At 40.2% G+C, this 24,772-nt stretch overlaps 1 protein-coding gene across 1 annotated transcript in view; it reads left to right on the top strand.

Annotated features, from left to right (window-relative positions):
- The window catches only part of TMEM132D (transmembrane protein 132D), a gene marked incomplete at both ends in the record, with an annotated part of 261,079 nt that overhangs the window by 56,373 nt on the left and 179,934 nt on the right, over positions 1 to 24,772 (top strand). Inside the window, one exon of the mRNA XM_082325472.1 lies at positions 4,219 to 5,107. Within this exon, the coding sequence (XP_082181598.1) occupies positions 4,219 to 5,107 (889 nt within the window). The remainder of the gene's footprint in view (positions 1 to 4,218; positions 5,108 to 24,772) is intronic.

Consider the following 24,772-nt stretch of genomic DNA (forward strand, 5'->3'; position numbering starts at 1 on the left):
AGAAGTCAAATACAGACGTAGTTGTAAGGGATTGAGAAATAATAGCTCCTGGCATAAGCACAGCATCAAGATTAGATATTATTGGTTTGCTTCAAACTGTTGGGGATCATCCCCTGAATCCAGAATGCTGTAACACCACTCTGCAGTTGCAGTAGACTGTCTTCACCAGGCCTTGCAGTGAAGCAGTTTACTCCAGTTGAGGGTCAGCCCCTCGAGATTCAGTAGCGCTGTGAGGCATCGCTTGCTGCGGTCCTCTGGAAGAATCTGCTTTTTCCTCTGCAGTGTCTCAGCTTAAGATAAACTGACCTTACAGCTTGCCACAACTAATCAATTCAAAGTTGAGAGAACGCCGTGGATCATAGGAATCTATCCTTATATGGAAAGATTAAACTCCTCGGAGTTTGTTTTAATCTGGTACCACTGCTTTTTCTATTAACACAGAGTACGATGTCCTCTGTGCTGTGCATCCACACAGAGAACTAGTAAGGCTAGTTACTGTGCTGCACTCTTGCCCTTGGTTAGCCTGCTGCCAAGTTCCCCAGGTAGACATGCCTTCCGATATTGTGGTACAGTAAAGATAAATTGCAGTTCCCAAATATAACTGTATATTTTTTTGTCTTGATGATGTTTCCTTAACAGCACTTCAGTTACCCATCCTTTATTTTGTTTGACATACTTAAACTGAGAGCTTTGCTGTGTTATTCTTGTCTTATTTATTCAGGTGGGTTATTCCTGTGGAATTTTGATTATGATGGTATATATCAGATGTAATATTTAGGGTAGATGATATGACTTAAATCTTTAAACCTCCACTTTTATACCGGATCTTGCCCAATAACACACAAAATTGTAATCTTCTGCAATTCTGCCTTTGTAAAAACATGCATAATTTTTACAAAAATAGTCATGGTTGCCATTAAGGATGCTGATAGTTGGTTTTGTTTTTAATTTCCTATCCTTCAGAATCCTTAATAAACTTTCACAGTCAAAATCCAGATGGTACTGCAGAGCTCAGTGTAGTTTTTGAGAATTTTTTTCTGTTTGTTCTGATTATAACTCTCCCCAGATAAAAGTGTAAAATTGTTTAAATTTTTGGCCTTTGGCTGTTTGGAAAGCTGCTGTCAGCTTCCAGCATAAGCCAATTCATATTCCGTGCACGTCCACAGCTTGATGGTAGGGGAAAGCGTAACAGCAAGCAGACCAGTTTGCCATTGCCCAAAAATTTAAAAACCAATGGACCCTGCTCTATCTGGTGAGATTGTTTCCTTTTTTTTAATAGGCAGTTCACCTTCTGTGTTTTTTTTTTTGTTGTTGTTGTTTTTTTTAATTTGTGTTGCTCTCCTATTCCGAAGAGTCATTGATTTACAAACTCTGAGGAACGGTGTCCTGTGGAGATGGGGAATACAGAGGGAAGATTTTTAATCCCTTAGATAATTAAGCACTAAAATAAATGATTAAAAAATTATGAGGCGAAACACTCTGTTAGTTTTAATATAAAAATAATGTACTTCTCCCTGTGGAATGCAAGGGAGGGAGCTGCAATCAAAATAAGGGAAATAAAAAATTGAATACCCTGAGCTTTTTTCCTTTCTCTAAGTTGCCTCCGTGATGCCTCGCTGTGTTTAATGGTGCTTTGCCAAGCTGTTGGGAGGAGTACAAAATGAGTGTGGAATTTATAAATGGGACATTAGATGGAGGAACGATGTTATGGGCTGGGTGATCTGAGGAGTACAACAGCAGAACAGATTTCGCCTTAGGGCTGGATAGGAGAGATGCATCCCTGCAACTCTAAGTACTAGCAAAGCCATTTAGAGTTGTTAGAAATCTTTGTTGGGGGATTATCTAGAAAAAGGTCTTTAAAAACTTCATCTGCTCTCAATGAATATCTGGAGAGAGTGGGAGCTGAATGCTGAGAAGACCAATGCTAAAATAAAGGGTGGTTTTGCATGCAAAGAATCTCTGCAGTTTACTCTTGATTAAAAACAAGCAGAAAAGCCTTGGGTGTGAGTTCCTCTAAATTCAAACGAGACCTAAGCTGAATTTTCCACCTCTAGGGATTATGGGACTTCAGCCTTTTATTGCTGTTGCAATTTACAGTCTGATACAATGATGTGTGCTGAGGCTATTTCCCTGATACTTCAGATGGAATTTATTTCTAATTCCAGGTGGGGTTTAAGAGTTGATATTAATTTGACTTTTAAAAGTAAGGTTTTATTTTAATTGTTTGTTGGGAGAGGAATTTCAGTTTTTCAAGATGGAGAGAAAGATTTCCAAAACTTTGAAACTCTTCTCTGCAATCCTTTCTGCCTGGCCTCTTTCACTCTGAGATTTGTTCCTTCTGTCTTACAGCTGAATGATGCCCACCCTTAGCGAGGGTTTGCTGGTGTGTGCATGTGTGTTTGTTTTTTAATAGCCAGCTGGTTTTGCTTTTCCACACAGAAAGTTCTTTGCCCCAGTTTTCCAGTTCATTGTTTTGCATTACCTTAGTGCCTGGAGATGTTAACTGAGATCACAGCCTTGTTATTGTAGGTGATGCTCTTACATAAATAGTAAGATAAGTCTGTTGCATTTGCAGTCTACGCAGACAAAGGGTGAGGGGAAATAAACAGTAATACCCTTATTTGTTGGACATGGAACAGCAGCGCAGGAAAAGCACCTTGTCTGAGATTGGACAAAGTCTATGGCAGGGTGAGACCTCCCGCATTAACTGCTTTGTGGCGGAGGTGCCTTGATGGACGCGCTGGTTATGGGTAGCATCAGGGCGGCTGCCTCTCTTGCAAAGTGAATTCCCCTTTCAGGTTATACAGCCCGTAGGCAGACAAGATGATTGGTGCTGTGAGAGGCATTTTCCAGATCATTTTTCGTGAACACTTGCGGTCTGAAATCGGAGATTTTTGGGAACTAACGATACCTTCCCATAGGATTTGAAGATAACAAGCCTCTTCTACCCTGTTCTAGGATTTGCAATGAATTGGAGTACATAAATTGTAGATTGGTGGTTAGGAGTAACTGACATCAGTTTAGGCCACTGCAATACTTGATGAGCAAATAAATATTTAGGTCAGATGCCAAACAGAACATAAGGACTAAAAAGCATTGTGGACTAGAGCTTGGGAAACTGGTTTGCCTTCCAGTGCTAACTGTGGTAACCCCTTGTCACTTTTCTGAATAACGGTAAGGATTTGAACTTGCTATGGAAAAAAAAATGCAAGTTATTTCACAATTAGAGTGTGAAGACATAAGCACGAAGGTCAGATGTTCAAACAGGAAAGGTCATGTTATTTGCATCTGTATTTTTTAACAGTGTATGTCTTTGCTCTTTGGGACTGACAGTTCCTAGAAAGGATGGAGAGCTTATTCTTTAATATGATAGCCTGCCTCAGGTAATTGCTCGATGGCACAGTTAAAATAGATATCTTGCAGTAAGAGAGGCTCAGTGTCATTGAAAATGTTCTTTCAATGTGCAGTGATGTACAGCCTACAGATAATGCGGTTGTATTAAGGAACAATGTAGGGTTAGGCAACAACAGTGGCGTGAATCCTGATAGTTATTTACAGGAAAAAAAACCTCTTGTCATAGATGAAGTGAAATAGAAGGGACTATAAATTGGATGCAAATAAAGCCCCTTTTGAAATCCTCTAGTACCAGAGTGTTGTAAAGGAGCTTTTGTGTAAATGGTTATTGTGCTGCTATTCTTAAAGTGAAATTCAGCCTTGTGCAGGAAACCACTTAAAGCCCATATATTGCTTGAGAGTGCCGAAAAGAAGGTTGAAGTGAACTCTAAGTGGTCCATGTGCAGCATTTGATGTAAAATCATTGCATTGGTTTCCTGTACAGGTGCAGCTTACTTTCGTGATCAAATTCCTTTTTAAGTGTGCCTGTGCAGTGATCTTATGTTGCAGATGCTGACTGGGTAATTTTGCTTTCCAATAATAAATGTGTATTGCAAGTGAAGATGTGACCTTTGGCATGGGTAAACCTACACAAGCTGCTACTTTTAATCTAGCTGCCATGTAGAACGTATCGTAACCTACTGTTTTCCAAGCTAACTAGATAAATCATCATCTACCTAGGCTACTTCTGCATGGATTGATCATGCTTGCTCTGGCCACTAATATCAGCGACAGCACTGTCAATCCCCTCAGTAAAGTCAGTGAGGTTATATCACAGTATGACTTAAAGATCTGATCTTTTAAACTCTCCTTTCCTTTCAACAGTGACTGAGAGTCGAGGGATCCTGGAGAGTATACAGAGGTTTTCTTTACTGCCAACTTACTTGCCTGTGACCTATCGTATCCACAATGCGGATGTTTCCTTCTTTCTTAAGGAAGCCAACCAGGATATTATGAGGAATTCTAGCTTGCAGTCCCGAGTGGAATCCTTTCTGATCTACAAATCCAAGAGGCCACCTGTGTTAAATGCCAGCTATGGACCTTTTTCCATTGAACAAGTAGTGCCCCAGGACTTAATGTTGTCTTCAAATCCATTTGGATCTACTAACAAGTTCTCCTTTAATTGGAAACTTAAGGCCTTCATAATGAGCGACAAAATTTACCTGAGCAAGCCCAAAGTCCAGGTCCTGTTCTACATCGTGGGCAGGGACTGGGATGACTATAGCACCACGGAACGGCTGCCCTGCCTGCGGGTGTTCGCCTTCCGAGAGACGCGGGAAGTCAGAGGCAGCTGCAGATTGCAAGGGGATCTGGGGCTGTGTGTGGCAGAGCTGGAGCTCCTGCCAAGCTGGTTTAACCCCCCTACAGTTGTTGCTGGCCGTAAGAAACCAATGGATCAGTCCGAAGGGAGCCCTGTGGAGCTTTACTATGCCATACAACCAGGAGATGAGAAAGGGGAATGCACCAAGGAGGATGTAAGGAAAAGTAATGGGATCCGACCAGGGCGCAATGACATTGATGAGTCGGGACCTCCCTTGCAGAGGATTGGAAGTGTTTTCCTTTACCAGACACGTGCTGGCCCTTCTTTAAATGAAATGAGATTGGATCATAATATTGCCATCCAGTATGCACCAAAGACTGTCAAGCAAGGTGACATTTTGACTTTCCTTGTATCTGTTGCTAAAAATTCAACAGAAGATCAGTTCACCCTCAGGTAAGGCTGTTTCATGTTTCTTTGGTACCTTACTTTTTGTTTCTCTGCTCTTGGTATGGGAAGTCACTTTCTCATGTATAAATTGCCTAACAATCCTTCAATTGCTGCTCTACAGAAGTTGTATTGCAGTTGGTTGACTCAAGGCTTCTCCTATTGTTCAGTCTAATATTGTGTGAATTGTCTGAGATGTGATCTGTTTGAGTGAGAAAGGCCTTTTCTTGAAGTTGTCCTTTGAGTGCTTCTTATAGAAACTGAAACAGTAGAGCTGGGACCTATCTACGTGCTAATAGGAGATAACATTTAAAGTCTCCTGAGCTGGAGTTTGCAGTGCTCCTAATCTCTCATTGAACTCATGTTAAGATTAGTAAAGCTCAAATCCGCAAAGGTATTTATAGGAAGTGAGCGAGAATTAGGCATCTAAGTAGGATTTATGTGCTTAAACATCTCTCCCCAACTTCTTGTAAGCCTGGTTCTGTTTTATAGGATGTTTGAGGTTCCTAAGCGTTATTGATATACCAAAAGCATTTCTGAAAATGAAAAATAACTGAGGGTGGTGGTGGTTGTTTTTTTGAATGTAACATCAAGTGCTGCATTGATTTACTTCATTGCTTTCCAAGCATGGGCGTATTACAGTGGGAAGCTCGCTATAACCGCCAATGTAATACAAGAAAGAACAGCAAAGGCTGTCATGCTGTTCTGTGGCAAACTGAGCAGATGTGCATTGCATGAAGTGAGACTGTCCAGTTGCCTTTTTAGGTTCGCCACTTTGTGTTCCGGCACTATAAACTAGGGTTGTGTGGCTGACACATTGGAAGACTGGTGTGTGTAGAGCTGATTTCATTCTCTTATCCCTTACCAATGACTCGTGTCAGCTCTTTTAGAACTGGAGGTAAATGTCGTACTCTGGCTCCTGAGATTGAGACTGACTTGTCTTGGGTGTTTGTCTGAGAAACGACCATTGGTGCCAAAGCCCGCAAAGGCTCACAAAACACACCTCCAAAAGAGGAGACGCATCGTAAAAGGGCGCAGTAAATTCCCTGCTCTTACGAATGTCACAGATGCACCATAGTCAACAGCTGTGCTGAGCACTAGAGATGCTTGGTGCCTTTACCTAAGAAATCATATCCTACTCTGACTTGAGACAGAATACATTCTCCTTTCTCTGGTGGTTATACATCTCAAGCTCCAAAAATCTCTGGCTAAAGTCACCTAGATATGTTTCAGGGCTCAACTATTAAAAAGGCAGAAAGCTGTAAATGCAACATTGTTGAACTCTGATGTATACCTCGTGCTGGAGTAAGGAGTAAGTTGCATTTGACTCCACTAACCTAAGTAGTAAGGGCTCAAAATAGTCATTTTCATTCTTCCCCCGGAGATTTGTGTGGGATTTCTGGGGGACAGTGGTTTGCCATGAAATCAGGTCATTTTTCCTTTGCAGGTGTGTGATATATAAACTGAATAACCATAGCACTGACTTGAGGACAGTTATTTCCTCTTCATCTGGTAGAGGACAAACACCAGTAGGATATTTACTCCTCTTACCACATCAAGTTTTCACTTTCTGAGTCAATCTGCCTAAGATTTAAGTTGTTTCCTGAGTGACTAATTTCAAGACAGACAATCTGAGGTCCACATAGTAAGGGTTCAGGGATGTCTTTCTATCTTTCTCTGTACTAATGCCTTTAAAGGGACATTACTTCAGACATGCATGGAAACTTCTACTACATATGAAAATTGGTTTAAATATAAACATTAAAAACCTTTTCTATCTAAGAGAGAATTAAGGTAAAAACCTTTTGTTGTTTTTACTCTGTAAAGGCAGGGTCTTAGAAATCTGACTTCAAAGCATCTATATTTCCGTGAGCTGTGATCAGTTAAAAGTGGAGCTAGTTATAACCATGATAATTATATTATATGTAGGTTTATAAAACTTTCAAAAATCTTGCTTTGTTTAAATTAGGATGAAAACTGAACACCTGAACTTTTAAATGAATGCTTCTAAAATTAATTTTCTGGAACAAAAAGGAAAAGATGTGTTTGAATTTAGGTTTTTATTTTGAGAACTAAGGTATCATGAAACAAAAAAAGGCTAAAAATAGATAGCAAATATGGGTTCAAAATGAAAAATGCGGCATTTTCTTCTTCAAAAACATCAGTTTGCTGTTACCTTTTAAAAACATAAACTTCTGTAACAGCTTGCTGTTACTCATGTCACTTCCATGAATTTTGATTTCTCTCGACCTGCTTTTCTAACAGTAACTGGCTTTCAGACTCTAATCTGCTGCAATATTGGAGTAGTTATGATAGTGCGCTTCTAAAGCACCATAGCCTGTCTGTCTTTGATCCAGCTACAGCAAGTCTAAGCTCTTGTTTGGTTGTTTTCTTGGTCAGAATTGTAGTATCTGTGTTCTGCATTCATCCCTCCATGACATGTACATAGCTAATTCAGCTTTTGGTGGTTGCTAATTTATATATATCTTCTACTGTAAGGAAAAAAGCAACTACCAGGTTGCTTTGGCTGAAATTCTTTCTCTAACCTGGCAGTGCTGGGAACAGTGACTACTTCCATGCTGTGGCCTCCGATTGCAATGGCAGTACTGCTCCTTGGGACAAAAAGTGGTGTGCTGGTGGCTGTTGTGCACTGTAATGGATAGTGGTCTTTATGGTGTCTGCTCCTATATTGTAAATATCAATGAAGCCCGCGTGTGCTGCATCTGTCTGGTCTCTTCTCACTCTGATCTCCCCTCTGATAAAGGAAAGGGACCTTTATCCACGCCCCCATCTCTCTTTTATCATAAAATTTTATTAATTTTTATTTTGAAACAGTTCCTTATTTTTAGAAGTTCTACCTTGAGTGGCAGCAAGACTTGGAACTGTATTCATAAAGTGAGGCCAAGGGCTGCTGGCAAAATGCTTTTACCATTGCTTTTGCTCCAGTGGACTGGAAATCATGGCTTGAACAGATGGAAAATATAGGATATGCAGGTCAAAAAAGAAGAAACAGCCATGCAAAACAACCGAAAGTCAAAAAATTACTCATCACTACTGAATATTTTTTGTTTCAAAACAATTATGTTTAGAGTAAACTCTGTCCCCTTTTTGATAGGAAATTGTCTCCAAGGGGAACTTCCTGGAAACTGCTAAATACTGAAATATATAGAGAAAGCTACCTTTGGTTTTTTTTTCCTCATACTGCTGTTCTGCGCAGTGGAAGATTTAGAGTAGTGAACATGAAACTGATGGACTGTTTTTAATTTTGTGAAAGAGTTGGACCATAAGGGCCAAGGTCTAGGTTTTGTTTTTTAATGAACTAGAGAAATTAAAAATATTTGTCTTGACTCTGTATGGGTGTGAGAGTTAGAGGAAAGGAAGGAAGGAGATAAAATGTAAATGATGGATAAATATGGAATACTGCTGTAAGCACCAGGTTGTAAGCTTGGACTGGAGCACTGAGCCTTAAGAAACTGGCTGATGTCTCATCTTAATTCACACACTTGCTTCCTCTTTGGTCTTGGCCAAGTCGCTTAACATCTCTGAAGCCATTTTATCACTGCTAATATCACCAATTATTTGAAGATGACATGCTGTATATAAGCAACAAGCAATTATATCTTCCCAGCGAAGCAGTATTAAATGCCTTTATAAAATAAGTGATTGAGTGTCCTGTGCGTTTATCCTATTATCTGCTCTCCTTTTGAATGCGAATTAATTATTCATTGTATTTTTTGTAACTGGCCACATGGGAGGGTTGTGTGCTGAGGCACAAATAGTGTCATACATCCTAGCCCAAAGAAAGTCGCTGTAGAGCCCGCAGCCGTGCCTCTGTGATCAAAGGCAAACCTCAAAGTCCCTTGACGCTGACCAGCGCTGGACATACAGCCTGTGCAGTCCCAGAGACCTTTTGTCATCTTTTCGCATGCTGATGACCAGAGAAGGCTGAAGGCTCTCTCTCCTTCTCATCAAAGCGTGTTGAAAGATCCCTGAAGTTTGTGGAAAATATTCTCGTCTATTTTGTTTTACTGTTTTTCTCCAAATTTCAAGATACGTATATTGGAAACTGAAATTAAAAGGAAATCTTTATCTGAAGTTTTTTGCTGAGAATGGAAAACGTATGAGGTATTACTTCATGTCGGTCCTTCAAAATGCTTTCAGTAATTAATGCTTCAAAGCTTCTTGTGTTATGCAATTACAATTCCTGTTTGCTGCAAGCCCAAATTACTGCTGGTTATTTACACTGTGCTGAGTTACATACATTACAATTAATATATGTAGGGAAGCCATAATTTTCCAAACCTAGGAACGTGACTTTTCTGAATCTTCTTTAGTTCTCTTTTACTAGCATGTTTTTGCTGAGCCTAATAAATATAACCTTGCTTTTTGTTTTAAAGTCAACAGTATTGATACTTTCTGCTTGCAACCTTTTAAATTTGTTTTCCTGTTTCTGGAGATGAATCAACACAGAAATGATAGAGGTGGAATTGCCTTAAGGTACTTAACGTCAGGCATAGATATATTCATGAGTGAAAAAAGTTGTAGCTTTTTTTTTTATATATATAGCTATTCAGTTTATAATTATACTTAGTGAATCCTGTGTGCTAAATTATATACAGCTACCCTTAAAGAAGTAAATGAAGTTCTGGCAGAACTGATGGTGATTATAGATTTCTAGTTTCCCAAATCTGATATTTCCTCCCCCCCGCGGTGGAAAATGTAGAAAACCTTCCTTTCTTCATTCTGAAACGGAATCCGGGATACCAGAGTTTACCAGGACATTGGGAAAGGTGCCTTTTTGTTGCATCCGTCTCTTTTCACATCGTGATGTGGACTTTGCCAGAAACGGACAGCACGGCACAGTGTGCCAGTGTCAGACAGGGCAGCGTGAAGCATCCCGGTGCACGGGGAGGGATGCAGGATCTAATGCTGCTCCCATTTACGAGAAGTGCATTCTGTTTTTATTTTAAGCTGCAATGTAGTTTGTGTTGCTATTGTTTGCATGCCCTTTTCTCTAATGTTTAGCATATGAGGGGAGAGCTGTATCCTTTGATTATCTGGTGGAGCCCAACTCCATTGTTTTGGGGTTTTTGTTTGTTGTTTTTCCGCCCCCAGTTCATCCACTTTGCCAGAAGTATCTGCAGCAGAAGCATGGGAGTAATTAGACTTTTCCCTGAGCGTCCAGTAGCTTCACCTCTGCCTCCAGTATAGCCTTACAGCATGCACTGCCTTATTGCAATTCCTACACTTGCGTCCTCCCGTAATAGAGTTTCATGGTGGAAACTTGCATTTAAGGGCTGAGCTCCCCAGAAAGGGTTGGTAAGAACTGGTTGTTGGTAACAGGAGTTTGGAGATGGCCACGTAATAAGGCAGAGCTTTTTAGGCTTCGTAAGCCCCTTACATTCACAGGCTCTCTCCAGAGTTGCTCACGCATTGGCTCAATGCAGGGATGGGGCTTTCTGGCAGCTGGGTGCTCTGTTGGGTGATATCTGAGGGAAGAGAGTTCACCTACCACTACTGCAGCCCAAGGTGCTCCAGGATGAGGCTTGAAGTGAGCTTCTAGTGGGCCGATATAAGTGCCTGCAGAGTGAAAGCGCGCTTACTGTTTTGCTCTCCTATGGCAAGTAGATTTATATGCAAAATATACACTTTGCAAATGGTTCTTTTTTGCTCTCCTACCTACCTGGGGCTTTCACTCTTTTCTCCTTCCCGGGAACATGCTTTCTTCCCTGCTGAGATCAGCTAAGTTCGTATTATAGTGTATGATGACCTCGCTGCAAGCATGGGAGGTGATGGTAAGAAGTGAGAACATGTATTGTGCAGTAGAGGACATGTAGGAGTGCAAAGGGGTATGGGAATTACGTGTTTTGAAGAGCGGACCTTTTTACCGGCATTTTATTGCCAGAAATTGGAATGGGTTTGTGCGAAGATCTAAATAGAGAAAATTAGTTGATTGTGCTGTCTGCTTAGCTCTGCTTTTTCCTTTATATATGTGACCTAATGCATTCAAGAGATGCTGCTGGAGTGGAAAAATAAACTCCAAGAGAAGAAAGAAAACCTTGTGATTGACAGAAGCGATTGGAAGCTGGGAGACGAGCTTTGCTATTTCTAGCTGTCATAGACTTTTCATTGTGACATGGAAGTCTAAGACCAATCTAAAAAAGAACTTGATGCTCCAAAATCACACTTAAATAGAATTTAGTTATCTGAATTCAAGTGAGCAGTCCCCCAGGGCCCTATCCATTTGCCCAGGCACACTGGATATAAAAGTGACCTAATAGCCTATGAGGTAGTACGTACAGCACTGAGGAGCAGGCACTATCTTCCAAGTGGCATCTACTAAAAATTTGGCCTTGAAGAAGTAGACATCCCGCTCTGATATTTCCTACTGACTTTATCTGTGTAGATCTTTACGTGTGATCTTTAAACTTAAATCCTTTGAAGTTAGGCACTGGAATTCATCAAACCAGAATTCTTGTTTCCTTTGCATCCAATGTGAAATTGCTGGGTGTTTTGTGGGATGCTGAGCTCCAAAATTAGCTTTCAGAGGAGTCACAAACTGTGCCCTACAAGTGATAGGGCCAGTGGTGAGCCTGCTCGTTCATGGTGGATTGATAGAATGGAGAACCTTTGGGCATCACAGCTGCAGCCAATGGAAATTTGGGATAAAAACACGTGCAGCCACTCTTTGCCACTCATCTGCTAAGAAGAAATTAGTAACATCTGTCTTGGTAAAATGTGCTACTTCGAGATGAATGAACTAATCGGAGATCTTTGGTTAAGAGATATTCAATAAGTACAAAGGATGGTTACAATCCACCAAGCCCCACAGGTCATCTGCTAGCTCACTTCTGTAATAATGATTGATTTGCTTATTGGTTTGAATTCTATTTATATTTGAGAGAGAAATGTATCTTATCAGCAATGAATTCTAACAGTCCTGAATTATTTAACATTTTATAGGATCTTCCTTTTGGTGTATATATTTTCTCAATCAACATTAAAAATTGTGAGGGAGAATAAGCTCTTAAGTGGAAGAGATTAGGATTGGTTTTCCAGTTAAAGAATCCTGCCTTCGTTTCTCATATTCTTTCATGTTCATAGCATTGTGGCCTTGAATGTTTTCTTTAGCTGTTGCTGCTGAGTGAGTAGCTATTGGAAAATCTTTTCATTTGGAGGAAATCCAGTTTAGCTTCACTAGCAGCAAGAAGTGTCCTGATTTTATACTGTTAAGTTGGTCTATGCTATCCTAACCTATATATAGTTTTGGGTTTCACTGTCAAAATCTATCACCAGATTTCTGGAGGAAAGAAGTAAAAAGTATAAAATACCCTTATTCTTAAGAAACCACTGAAGGTTGTACTGGAAACTTGTAAAACTCTGATATTGTGAGAAAGGTGAGATTTTGTATAAACTGTATCTATGATATTTCTGCATTTGCAAACCAAACTTGGGGGTCAGAGATATGTAGGTACCATTTTTATAAACTGTTGAGAGGGTTTGTGGTCTGCCTGTGGTATTTTCAATGTCATCTTTCTGATGATAATTGTGGGAATACAGTGCCTGGGGTGAAATCGTGGTAGTGAATAAGCAATGCACATTGATAATCAGGAAAACTTTTCCTAAAAGGCCCTTAGAGTTTAGGTTACATCAACTTCTCTTATTTGTCGTTTTATCTAACAATCGATCAATAATAATCCAGCAAACATGAAAAAGGCTGCATAAATACATGAGGGTAGCAGAGTCAAGATCATTAGCACTCAATTTATACAGCAAGAAAATTTGAACAAGACTGACATTTTATCAAATTGCTTGTGTGCTCTTCTAATGCTGAGCTAAATCAAATTTTATTTTTAGTGCTGAAATAAATCATATTTTAGTAGTAGAAACAATCAGGAAATTAGTGATCAGGAAGGTTACCAGCCACATAAAACTCTAATGAGATGGGCTTTTCTCTAGGCCTTAGATTATGTGGCTATTTCATGCTATCCCAACCCTGAATTTGTACCTCTTCTGCCAGATTGAAAAGAATCCTAATGGGCATTTTTCATGTCCTTCTATAGCTTTGGTTTGTTCTGTCATGTAAACAGCTCTTCCACATTCTGGTTGAAACAACTCAAAAATCTTCTCTTCTCCATGACTGACGTGCACACCCTCACCCACACCCCCACACCCCACACCCCTTAACTGATGTTGTGGCCTACTTTGGCCAATTTAAAACTAAGGAGAGAAGAGGAACTAAAAAAAAAAAAAAAAAATCCCTCTGATTCTTTTGAATTACAACCTCTAAATTTCAGCTGTTCCACTGCTCAGTCTTGATGTAAAACTGAATTTAATATTTTTCCTGGTTTCTTTGTCCTTGCAAAGAACAGGGTAGAGAAAATTTTCTATTGATGGTTATTTCTTCAGTTTTAAAAACCGCCCCAGATCACTGAGTTGGCTACCTGACTGATGGTCACCAGGTCCTGATCTTGTCCAGCGGTAATACAAAAGGCTACTGAACTAGAAATACACAGCCCCTTAGCGAGCATGAGCTCCCCAGGTTGCCGTGTTTCCCCTGCCTTGTCACTTTTTTGGAGCCTTTACTATAATCTCTTCACCAAGAGATGGTACGATAGGCAAAAGGAAGTTTCTTTTGGCAGTATGACCTTAGCAGATGAGGAAGCCTGTATCTGCTTATAGCAGCTTCTGGAATTCATGTTAGTGGCTGAATATGACTCTGATTTTTAGAAGGCATAAAAAAGTGCATTTAAGGTAACTTCAGGAGATCTGATCGATCTTCCCTCTTCTTGCCTCCCTCTTCAGCCAAAGTTTGGGAAAATGTCTTTGGCAAAATGTAAGGAATGACCAAAAGACAGCTTCTGGTGCTAAGGAAATCTGAAAACTTAGAACCTGCCTAATCCTTCAGAGGGAAAAGAAGATAAAAGATACAGCAGTCTGAGCCTTTTTTTACACAGACTAGAGGCAAAGTGACTGTTTAGGAAAGGCAACAATGCCTGACACTATTTAACAGTACCTTGAGATTTTTAACAGCAATCTTACAGTATCCTCAAGGTTTCCAGGCCTTGTAGCTTGGTTTGCCCTTTTTGTAAAGGTGGCCTTTAACAAGGTGAATTGCTCTTGATGGTCTCCTGGGCTGACACTTCAGTCAGATTGTATTCAGTGGCATAAACTAGATAAATGACACGTTGCAGTAAGTGGGAGTTACGTACGGGCACCTAAGAAGATGACAGTCTTGTGTCTTTATTGTTTCATCGTAATAAATGTTATTTCCTAATATAAGCTTGTACAGTGATGGCCTTTCTAAAGTAGTGCTAAGGTGAAATCGCACCTGTGCTACTGGCTGGTAAAAGGCTTCACTCTCAGACTAAATATTTTTTCTTTTTTTTTTTCTGCTGTGTTCAGCATACTGTACAAGTATGAATTAACTTTCATAGCCTGTTTATGAGGTAGTCAAGCAAATATAATTTTTTCCCATCTTCTAGATGGGGAAATAGCTTTCCTGCATTTCTAAGTGACTTGCTAATGGCCCCAAAATTGTCAGTAGCAGTACGGAGACAAGTACTTAAGAACTATTGACTTCTAGGGCACTCTATTACCTCCTGTTGCACTGGCAGATTATATTAAGAAGAAAATACTTCTTTCTGTTAAAATTATTCCAGTTAAGATCCTCTGCCTTGAGAATCAAAGTCACGTAGACCAAGCAGATGTCAAAAAACAGACAGATCAAGCAAACCATTACTCACATGAGCAGTCTTTACAGCTGACTTATTATTATGGTTTATTGCATTGCAGTAGTACCTAAGAGCTACTGTCACACTCCAAGGCCTACTACCCTACTGCCAATACATGCAGAACAAAGACTGACTCCAGCCTTTGCAAGGAGGAAGCACAGTTGGTTGGACCATCAATAAATGTGAAGCTGTGTGATCAGTACATTGATATTCTGCTAACAAATACCAGGATAACTGTGCTGCTTGCACTAGATAGTCTCTGTGCTGCTGCGTGTAAATGTACTCCTAAGAGTCAGAGTGGGCTGCGTGGTCACTGCTCTATCCATGCAGTTACAGGCTGGGTAGCTTTATTCTGCTTGTCCTGCTGAAAGGGGTCTGTTTGCCTACTGCTCCTCTCCTAATTGCTTGATAACAAAGAAACATTACAGTAATGGGAGCTCTTTGACACTGGAGCTTTATTACCCTAGGATTTATTTTTTCTCATTCAGAAAAAGCAGGCAAGGAAACTCAAGTTTCACATGTAGACTACGGTTAGAGTTTACCCCACTGACCCTTAGCTTCAAGTGGGAAGAATATAAAACGTGATTCAACACTTAGTGTTCTGCATCCTTTGTCCTAAGCTACGGCTAACGATGGCAGTGGAGGTTTTTCTGCATCATTCCACTGAGTGCTCCAACCATGAGATCTCTGTGTGCTTGGACTGTTCTCCTGTCCCTTTCCTAGTCCTGTTCCAAAGGAATCCGTGTGTTTATTAATGCACAAATGCCTTTTGCAGAGACAGCTTGCCTTGTAGGCCTTGAAGAAGAGTATTTTGCAACAGGAAGAGGTTTCGGCTTGATAGCTCAAACATCAGTGGACAAGAGCAGGTAGATCTCCTTTAGGGACAGTAAAGCCAGGTCAGTACAAATCACACTAGGTGCTGCTTTAGCCTGTCTGTTACCCTGAATGTGGAATGAGTAGCACTCTTTCATGGGTTGGTCCTTGGAGTTCAGTGTAAACTTCAGCCTCCAATGAACCCGATTTAATCCATCTAAGTATACCAACTATTGCTGGGGGTTTTCCTGACAGAGGAAACAGCAGGACTTGAGTCACTCGGTCCATCCTGGGAGTCAGTCTTTAGTTTGGATGCAGTAACACATTATATTCTTAAGTTCTGCTTTTATCCCAGGAGGACGGAAAGAGAACCTGCCTGACGTGGTTCAGTCGAGCATCTTGACGCAGGCAAGCCTAAGGAAAGGACGCGGTGAATCTGGCCTCTGGGATCATAACAGAAAAAATGTAAAGTAGGCTGACGTGCATATCGAGAGCATATTTTGTGTTCCATAGCTGCACTATTTGGGATTGCATTATTGGATTGCTGTTCAGTACTTCAGAATTATTGTTCCTGGTACATTGTGGAGACATTGGGAGATTTAGTTAGGGAAAACTATTTTTGCTATATAACTCATTAACTTAGGGAGATGAGTAACATTAGCAGAAATTAGCTTAACTTGGTTATAGCTGGGAAATATGGGTTTGTTTGGTTTTTTGGTTTGTTGTTTTTGTGGTGTTTGGGGTTTGGGGTTTTTTTTGTTGTTGTAGTTTTTTGGGTGTTTTTTTTTTTTTTAGGAGTGGGGATATTTAGGGTAGTACAAGTTAAATTTCTGGAATCAATATCTTTGAGTTTTATTTTCTTCCCGTAGAACTTCTCAGTTCTCAATGGAGAAAACATTAGAGGCTCCTTTGTGGTAAGAAATGAAACAATATGAAAGAATGCTGTCAGGTCTGTGCTAGATAAATGGAAGACAGATGGTAAGTGTGATTGGCACTGACAAGGTGTGAGCTGCCTTGTTTGCAGGTGCTGCTCCTGTCATCCATCACGCTTTCACCTAATAGTGGGAGATGTCACTGTGATGTACTTAAATCCCCAACTGACTGATAAAGTGAAGCTAACGGGAAGAAGGGTTTGGGTGAGGGCATCGTACTGGGAACAGCGTGACTTTAACGTGTGTTAACACAGATAAAGAAACATCAAACATTGTGTTTTGAGGTAACACACGGAGCATTTTGCTCTCCCTAATGCTGTTTGATCTGTGCAAGTATTTCTTATTGTTTTATCAGGACCCCAGGGGATTGTACATCTCACACCAATGCCTCGCCTGAACTTGGGGCCAGGGGCAGCCCTCACACTGGGTCACTGCCCATCTGCCTCCCATTTCCTTGAGAGTAAAACACTTCCATGCTGCTGTTGTGGGGCAGGGAAACATGCCCCTTGAGAAAGTTCAGAGGCTGTCAGAATGCTGAGTTCCTGTCTGCTTTGGATGTCTATTTCTAAAGCAAGGCTTGTGCAAAACCCAGTGAAAACTTTCTAGCTCTGACGTGCCCCAGCCACTCTGTGAAGTCACACAGTGGCAAAAAGTTATAGAAGTATTTTATCACCCTTCCAACTGCCTGTCAAGAACCCCTCTGCCCGGTCTGGTTGTTGCAATGAACATGTCCGTTCCAGTTTCTTGTACTTTCTTAGTTATTACTGACAAGTTGAGGAGCTGGATGTTGGGTCTGGTATGCTCTTCCTATATTCTTGTTGGTGCCCAATTATGTGTATCTTTACATAAAACTATCTGACTATTGCTCTTTTTTTATCTTAATCTTGGTGGCCAAATATGTAAAACATTCTTGTAAAACTTTGGGTCAATGAACTTCCTTTCTCTCCCTCTAATATTCTAGTAAAACATGAAATTCCATCCAGGTAAGGATTTTTTCTATTTTCCAAATACTTTTAAAAATAAAGGTAAAGTGCATTGAGGAATAAAAGACATTTCAGGGTGGGGAAGTAACTTCTTTGGTTTGAAACTTCTGAAATATTTTGACTTTTCGCAATGTTGCATTCACTTTTTTTTAAGGGTAACAGTTATCCAGAATGAACACACACATATGAAATGCTTCAGGCAATCTCAGAGTGCATTTTTGATCACAAAGAAATGTAACATTAGTTTCCTATTTCTAATGACAGATCTGAGCCCTTTTAGATTTTAAATGTATTACTGTTTCTTAAAGAAACAGATCTGACACATCCTTGTAACACCTATGTAAAGCCATGGTGTATTTTAATAAATTGTCTTGTTACTTTATCAAGTTCCACTTATTCATGATATCAACTTTCCAAACAAAAGATGTTTCATGTCTGCCAAAATCCACCCATCTCTTCTTGCTCATTGTTAAAATACAGTACATCAGGGAATCCTCAGCTTCCCTCTGCAAGGAACAGTGGCAAAAGTCAAAAGTGAGTACCGTTTGAAACTAGGATTATCTGCTTGACATATCTTTTGTAGCTCTTCCTCGTTAGCCATGTTGGAAGCTCACCTCTCCAAGCGTCCCCCATGCTGCCCAGAGATCCTCTGCCAACAAGCACTTCTTCAACCAGGTGGATATGGGGTTTTATCCTGGTACAGCAGTGTGGTCCCAAAGCACTGTTTCCTCTGCTGGTGTTCATTTAACTGTGAAATACCGCAGGATCTGAGGGAGCTGGGGACAATCTGTGTGCCGGCAGACCTCAAGTAGGAGTGTTTCATTTTCAGTTTGCCTGCTCTGCTTCCCGGGGGAATGCTCCCTCTTCCTTCTCCTCCTCCTGTTTCCACAGCATCAGTCACTTTTCAGGCCAGTTTTGTCTCTCTTCCTTGTTGCTGTGTTGCCAGCCATAAGGCAAGCAGGGTCACTAAGATGTCTTCCTGTTCTACTGTTCCTGCCACCACCACTGCTGGGAACGATACCTTCATCTGTTCTCAGTGTTAACTACTTTCAAACCAATGAGCTGTATATTTTCTCCCTGAGCTTATTTATACAGTTTTATTGTTGCTACTATCTCTTGTTCCTTTGTGCTTTCCAGCTTTGCCAAATGTTACGTCTGAGGCAATTGCCTTTCCCGTCCATTGAGTTGTTTTACTTTCCTTTGTTGCAAGAATATGATTTTCCTAGAAGGCCTAGGAACCAACTTAATCAGATATTATTTTCCTGATGAAAAATTCAACAGCAGAACAAAAATTCAATTTTTGGCTTAAAAAAAAAACTAGCAGAAAATGTAGATCCACATCCCCCACCCCCATTTCCCATCAGTGCATCAAAAATCTGACATCTTTAGCTGAAAGCTGCTAAACCCTGGACTTGTCAACAGCTTTTGTTTCTATTTTTCTGCATTCAGCAAAGTCTTACTTGATAAAAAAGCTGATTTTTCATAGGAAAAAAACCCTCTAACCTTCTTGCCTTTTTGTTGTCAGGTGGTTCCGCTATATCCTCTGAGGCCCTGATCTCATTCTTATCGCTAGCATAGCCAGAACGCTGTTCTGCACAGGAGAGCGGTGCAACCTGAGCACCCCTTTCTCCTCATGTGCATGCACTGGCAAGAGTTTCTGTCCCCTAGTCCTGCATGGAGCCCATCCTGCCACCGTGTTTACAGTCCGAAGTACTATATTGCTTCACAGCGTTGTATCCTGAAGCTTACAGCGAACCCGGTCTGACTCATTAACTCCATCTCTTGCAGCATACTTGCTTTGCACCTCTCTATCTTGTTTACATTTCAATGGCCTTTCCCAACTTATTGCTCTGCAATGTGTTTCCCACATCTTCTTTTCTGGCTGCCTCATTAACACCCACTTCCCTGGCACGGAAATCCTATGAGAAGGGAGGAGAGTGGAGCTACTATTATGAAGTCAATGTCTGTGTTGGCTGACTTACTTAACTCCATCACAAAGAATATCAATAGTAATAGCCTATGGTAGATATTCCATTGCACAAAATAATTGATCAGAAGTGTATTATAGTAGATATAATATGATCTAAATATGTAACAGTTAATTTAAAATGATGAAACTAAACACTGGCTGTCAACACAGGAAGTATTGACTTTAGGATATTAAAAACCCCACACCCTGAGACAAGATATCTAGCATCATTGCCCAAATTGACAATACTTTTGAACGCTTAGCGCAGCACATATTCTGCTGTAGATATCTTTAGAAGCTTCATTGCTGAAACGTAGGATTAGTGATACATTTATGGGTATGTATTTAATAGCATTGTGTACAGAGTTATTGTCAGCATAGAGTTTGTTTTCAGTATTTTGATAGAAGTTGACATATTTGGAGCCTGTGTCCAAATCTGAGTATCGTTTTGTTTGCATTAGTTATTTTTTGTTAAATGCTCTTTGATGAGCAAAAACTTTTACATTCTCATGTTCTTCAAAAGGAAAGGGGCAATTCTTCCCATGTTCTAACGAGGACAATGCGCTTGATTTGGTACCATGCAAGCTGTACTGGGCAGAAATCCTCAGCCCGTGCAAATTGCCATGTTCTGTTGCAGTAAAGTCAGAGGATCTGGCTCACAAAATATTATGTAGCCACTTCAGTGGTTCTTCTGTGACTTACCTATGTGATCGTGCGTTTATCTGATGTAAGGAGAAAAGATGTCTGTGCCTAAGTAATGTAGGGAAACTTTATTTTCCTAGTTTTTTAAATTGTTGTCTTCCCATTCCTTTCTCAATTGTGTCTTTACAAATCTTTGGACCTAATACCTAAAAGCTCTGAAGTGTTTGAGCTTAAGGATTGTCTTCTTTTCGAGCAATTGCCTATTTTAAGTATTCATTACTCAAGTTAACAGATACTGAAAATGGCTTTAAATCATCTGTTGGGTTTTTCCTTGCTTGCTTTGTTTATTGTTTTATTTAAGGGATAGGGTTGCTTGCCTCTAGTTCTTGAACTTTTAAATTTCATGTATGAAGGCTTTTTTTTCTCTGCAACTAGAAATGCTAATTGACTTTGGTTTGAGTTATCAATGTAAAATAAGAATTAAAAAAACCAACTACTATGTTAAAATACCCTTTCTAAAATGTGCCTGTGATCTAGATTTTGCAGAGACAGTAATTGCTTTGCCAGTCTGTAGGTTGGAGCAATCTGTAAAACCTGAAAGAAAAATGTCAGTCGCCACCAGCAGAAGCAATTGTTTGTGGACAAATTCAAACCCAGAAGGGATAAGTCAATTTTCAACATTACTACTGTAGTTCAGAGAGATGTTTAAATAGGCCTTCCACTGCTTAAATGGAAGGAGGAGGGAGGGAGGGAGGTGAGCCATAGGTATGTGCAATGCTGAGAGAGAAAGGAGCTACAATGAAGAGAATAAACATCAAAGCTGCTGGAAGGAACAATATAAACTTGTAACAGATTTCCAGCAAAAGCAGCTATTGTATTTGCCTCTTTCATATATCCTGGCTCCCTTTGACTAAAACACCTTCTTGTGACAATACTGTCTCTCTTCCAGCATCATTTCCGTGTCTAACACAGATGCTGGCGAAGCAAAAAGCAGCCCTTTTTTCCAACAGTTCTAGCATTCAGACACGCGCCAGATTCAGCACTGCAAGGGTGACATTCTGAGGGCCAAGGTGAGCTGGAGGGGAGGGAGAGGGAAGGAACAGAGACAAGGCTGCTAAACCTCCGGGCCAAACGGAGCCAGTGGGTGCCTTACAGCGGAAGGCTTTTTCCAGTGTCAGTCTGGAAAGACTGTAACCAGTGCCATTTCTAGCATTTTCAGAAATAGATTCATTTCAAAGAAGTGCTGTTCACAGGAGTTGTAGAAGATTTGCAATAGCACAATGTTTTGGGAACCCAGCAGTAACTTGCTATGGCTCAGAGTCGCCGGTGGAATTCAAAACTGAGTGGCAAAGCTGCTCCCCACACAGTATAGTGATGGCTTGAAATCAATAGAAAGCAGGTAGTTTCAGAGGAATAATTTTGTTTGGGACAGCATATCATAGCATGTGCCAACGTGAACGTACTGGTTTTGTTGCACACTTATAAATTCATGGAAGCAAACTGAGATGACCTGTGCAAATATCTATACACACTCACTAATCAGGTTGTGTGATTTGGAAATGGCACAGGGATGAGTCAGAGTGCCCAAAATCTCAGGGTGCAAGAATTTCAACTACCTCATGCTTTTGAATATTGGCATCATATTCTTTTTTTAAAGAGATTACACAGATATAGGCCTGAGGCAGAACTGGATGCACGAACAACTTTCTATTTTACTGAAACATTCACTATTTTACTTCGTGCTGCCTAAGGAATGGTCAGAGTTTTGTACCCCTGAGCTCTAAACAGATGACACAGTTGAGGTAGCTTGTGCTCCTGGAAATATGTCCAGGAAACCATTGTGTTGAACACATCTCGCTCAGGTGGTCTGCAGTCATCTTGGGCTTTTGGAGACCTTTAACAGTTCCCATGCACAGTGTGTCAAATAGAGAGCAGGGCTTCCTAGCAACTTGTTTGTGACCATACAGATGTTAAACCTTTGCTGAAACATGATAAAGAAACCAAACCCTAGGACTTCACATATCCGTCATGACTGGGAACTTATTCTAGGACGTGCAGGATCCCGTACACGTTGGCAAGTTTCATGAATTTACTGTAAGTTTTCCAATATATATTAATAATGAGGGAATAGAGGAAATTTCTTTCATTGTATTAGTCTAGCTTCTTGACCCTTTTGATAGAGGAAATATATTAGCTTTCAGTTAAAAATTCTCTAAGCCAGATGTCTGTGGAGAAATGCTTTATGCATGACTTTGAAATCTTGTAATAATTAGTTGGATAAAACAATTTGGAATACCTTAAAAATCTCATTATTTAGCTGAATAGGTTTAGACTTAATCATCTAGAGTTGGTGATACTTTTCAGCTGTGACAGAAGATAGGAAGAGCTTGGCTGTTCACGTTTGGTTTTGTTTTGGTGTTTGGTTTTTTTGTGTTTTGTTTTTTTTTTTTTTTTAAATAGAGTCCAAATGTCAGTTCAGGAATGCTTTAAAATAGCAAGCTGTTCACCACAGGCTTGCAAATGGATGGACTAGGACCTAACTGAATAAATAAGTTGGCTGCAGGGAAAGAATTGAAAGAGGAAAAGGAGGAGGAAAGAAAGAAGGGCATTCCCCAAGATAAATGAACATCTGTGAAATAAGACACTTCTAAATGTATGCTAATGGCCTAAATGTTTCCATATTCAATTAAGTAATAAGTCCCAAGTTGGCAATATCATCCCAAAACATTCATTTACTAAGCGAAGGCTCCACTGGGATAGCAGAGGCACCATAATGAACTGACGTGGGCAGTAAGATATGATAATGCCTACTTCAGAGGGAATTACCACTTTCATAATGCAATTTACAACAAGAATTTAGTTGTTAGAAGGGTTTTTTTCCTCTTCATTATGACAGTGTAATTATGACTCTAGTGGCTCAGAATAATTTCAAGAGGAGTGAGTTGCCAAAGCTTTTGCACTGAGTATTCTCAGGCACTTTGAATACGGGACTAAGTGCTGCTGCTTTGATAAATAATAATCAAGTGGAAGGTTCACATAGGACAGCAGCCTACTTACAGCTGATCTCATCCTCCTTCACTGCATTCCACCTATAATGTACTTAATGTCGTCGTCTTTACTCTGTATTATTGTTTATCCGCTTGATTAAAAAAAAAAAAAACACACACACACAAAAAAAAAAACCAAACCAAAAGTGTAATACCTGCTGTAAATCAGCCTAGTTCAACAATAACTGAATAACTGTAACAAGCTCTGGTACAGTATTTTCATTTACAGATGCTGGTGCACCTGTATAGAACAGTCCGTGTCACCATCCTTATTTACAGATGGTAAATTGGAAGTAGAGGAAGGCTGAATTGAGCTTTGTGGTCTCCGAGCCAGGCTGTCTGAGAGCTGGGAACAAAGGTTTTTTTGAGACTTAGTGTGGTGCCCATTGCTATATAGTCAACAAAACTATGCTAGTTTATTCCAGTTGTGGCATTGGCCTATTATGCAACTGTGACAAAGAATAACAGACTTACAGGTATCTCCAAAAGAGACCCTTGTGGTGTGTGTCAGGAGTTGTTACCGTAGAGCCAGGTTACTTTGGTATAAATCCTGAGAACATAAAAAGAACGTTATTTCCAGGGCCTGCAGCTAACAGCACTGGCACCCAATATTTGTCCCTATCCAACACTGTAGAGTCGGTGACCTTGCAAACGTTTCAGCTGTGTAACCTGAAAATCTGTCATAGGTGTGTAGAATTGTATAGGTAGCTGGTGCTTGCTTGTTATTACAAGTGTAGGAGTCCTGGCCCTTTTGAATAGACTGAATTTTCTACAGCCATTTATCCATTACAGGTGTCTAGAATCCCTCTAGAATTTCTTTCGAAACTACATCTAAATGCAGTGAAAGGTGCTTCCGGTGGCTACTCAAAACCGTGAGCAATTTATTAAGTCATTGTCTAGTAGACAGTCTTTCACTTTAGCCTTTAAACTTGAATGAGTGCATTTGAACATGGAAATAATCCTTCTTGATGTTTTGTGCCCCCTCCGGTTGCATTCAGGTATTTTTCTGTGTTTTCAGACCAGCCAGGCACTACTATGTACTCGGTGTCAGCAGTCTTTGTTTGGAATAACTGCTCCTGAATAAACTCAGTGTTAGTTTGTTTGGTTTTTTCCTTACAGTTGTCTTAGGAAGATTGTAAAATGTGGCACTTGGCATATATTGCAATGGTCTTGTAAGACAGAACCCTATTGTGTGCAATATGCTTTTTTATATTTCTCTTTCTGAGAGGCACTGTGAGATTGACTGTACGTTTGTTTCTTAAGGCAGTATTTACAAAATCTTTTACAATTATGGCAAACTTCTCATCTTCATATTGTAGTAGATCTGGCTGCTTCTAGAAGCTGAACTGGATTTGCTGGAGCCTGGAAAGACAGCTCAGCTAAAACAAAAGCTATCTGCTCTGGTGAGGCGTTTTGTTCAAGCTTGAAATGAACAGCTTAAATGTAACGCGTGCCCTTTTGTGCGTCATTGGCGCTGTCACAGTCTGTGGGTGATTGACATCTCCATGAAGAGGAAGAGGATTTGGTAATTCATTCATATCACAAGCTTGTTAC

The sequence above is a fragment of the Platalea leucorodia genome (genome assembly GCF_965183815.1).
Source record: "Platalea leucorodia genome assembly, chromosome: 12".
In the NCBI taxonomy this organism is placed as follows: domain Eukaryota; kingdom Metazoa; phylum Chordata; class Aves; order Pelecaniformes; family Threskiornithidae; genus Platalea; species Platalea leucorodia.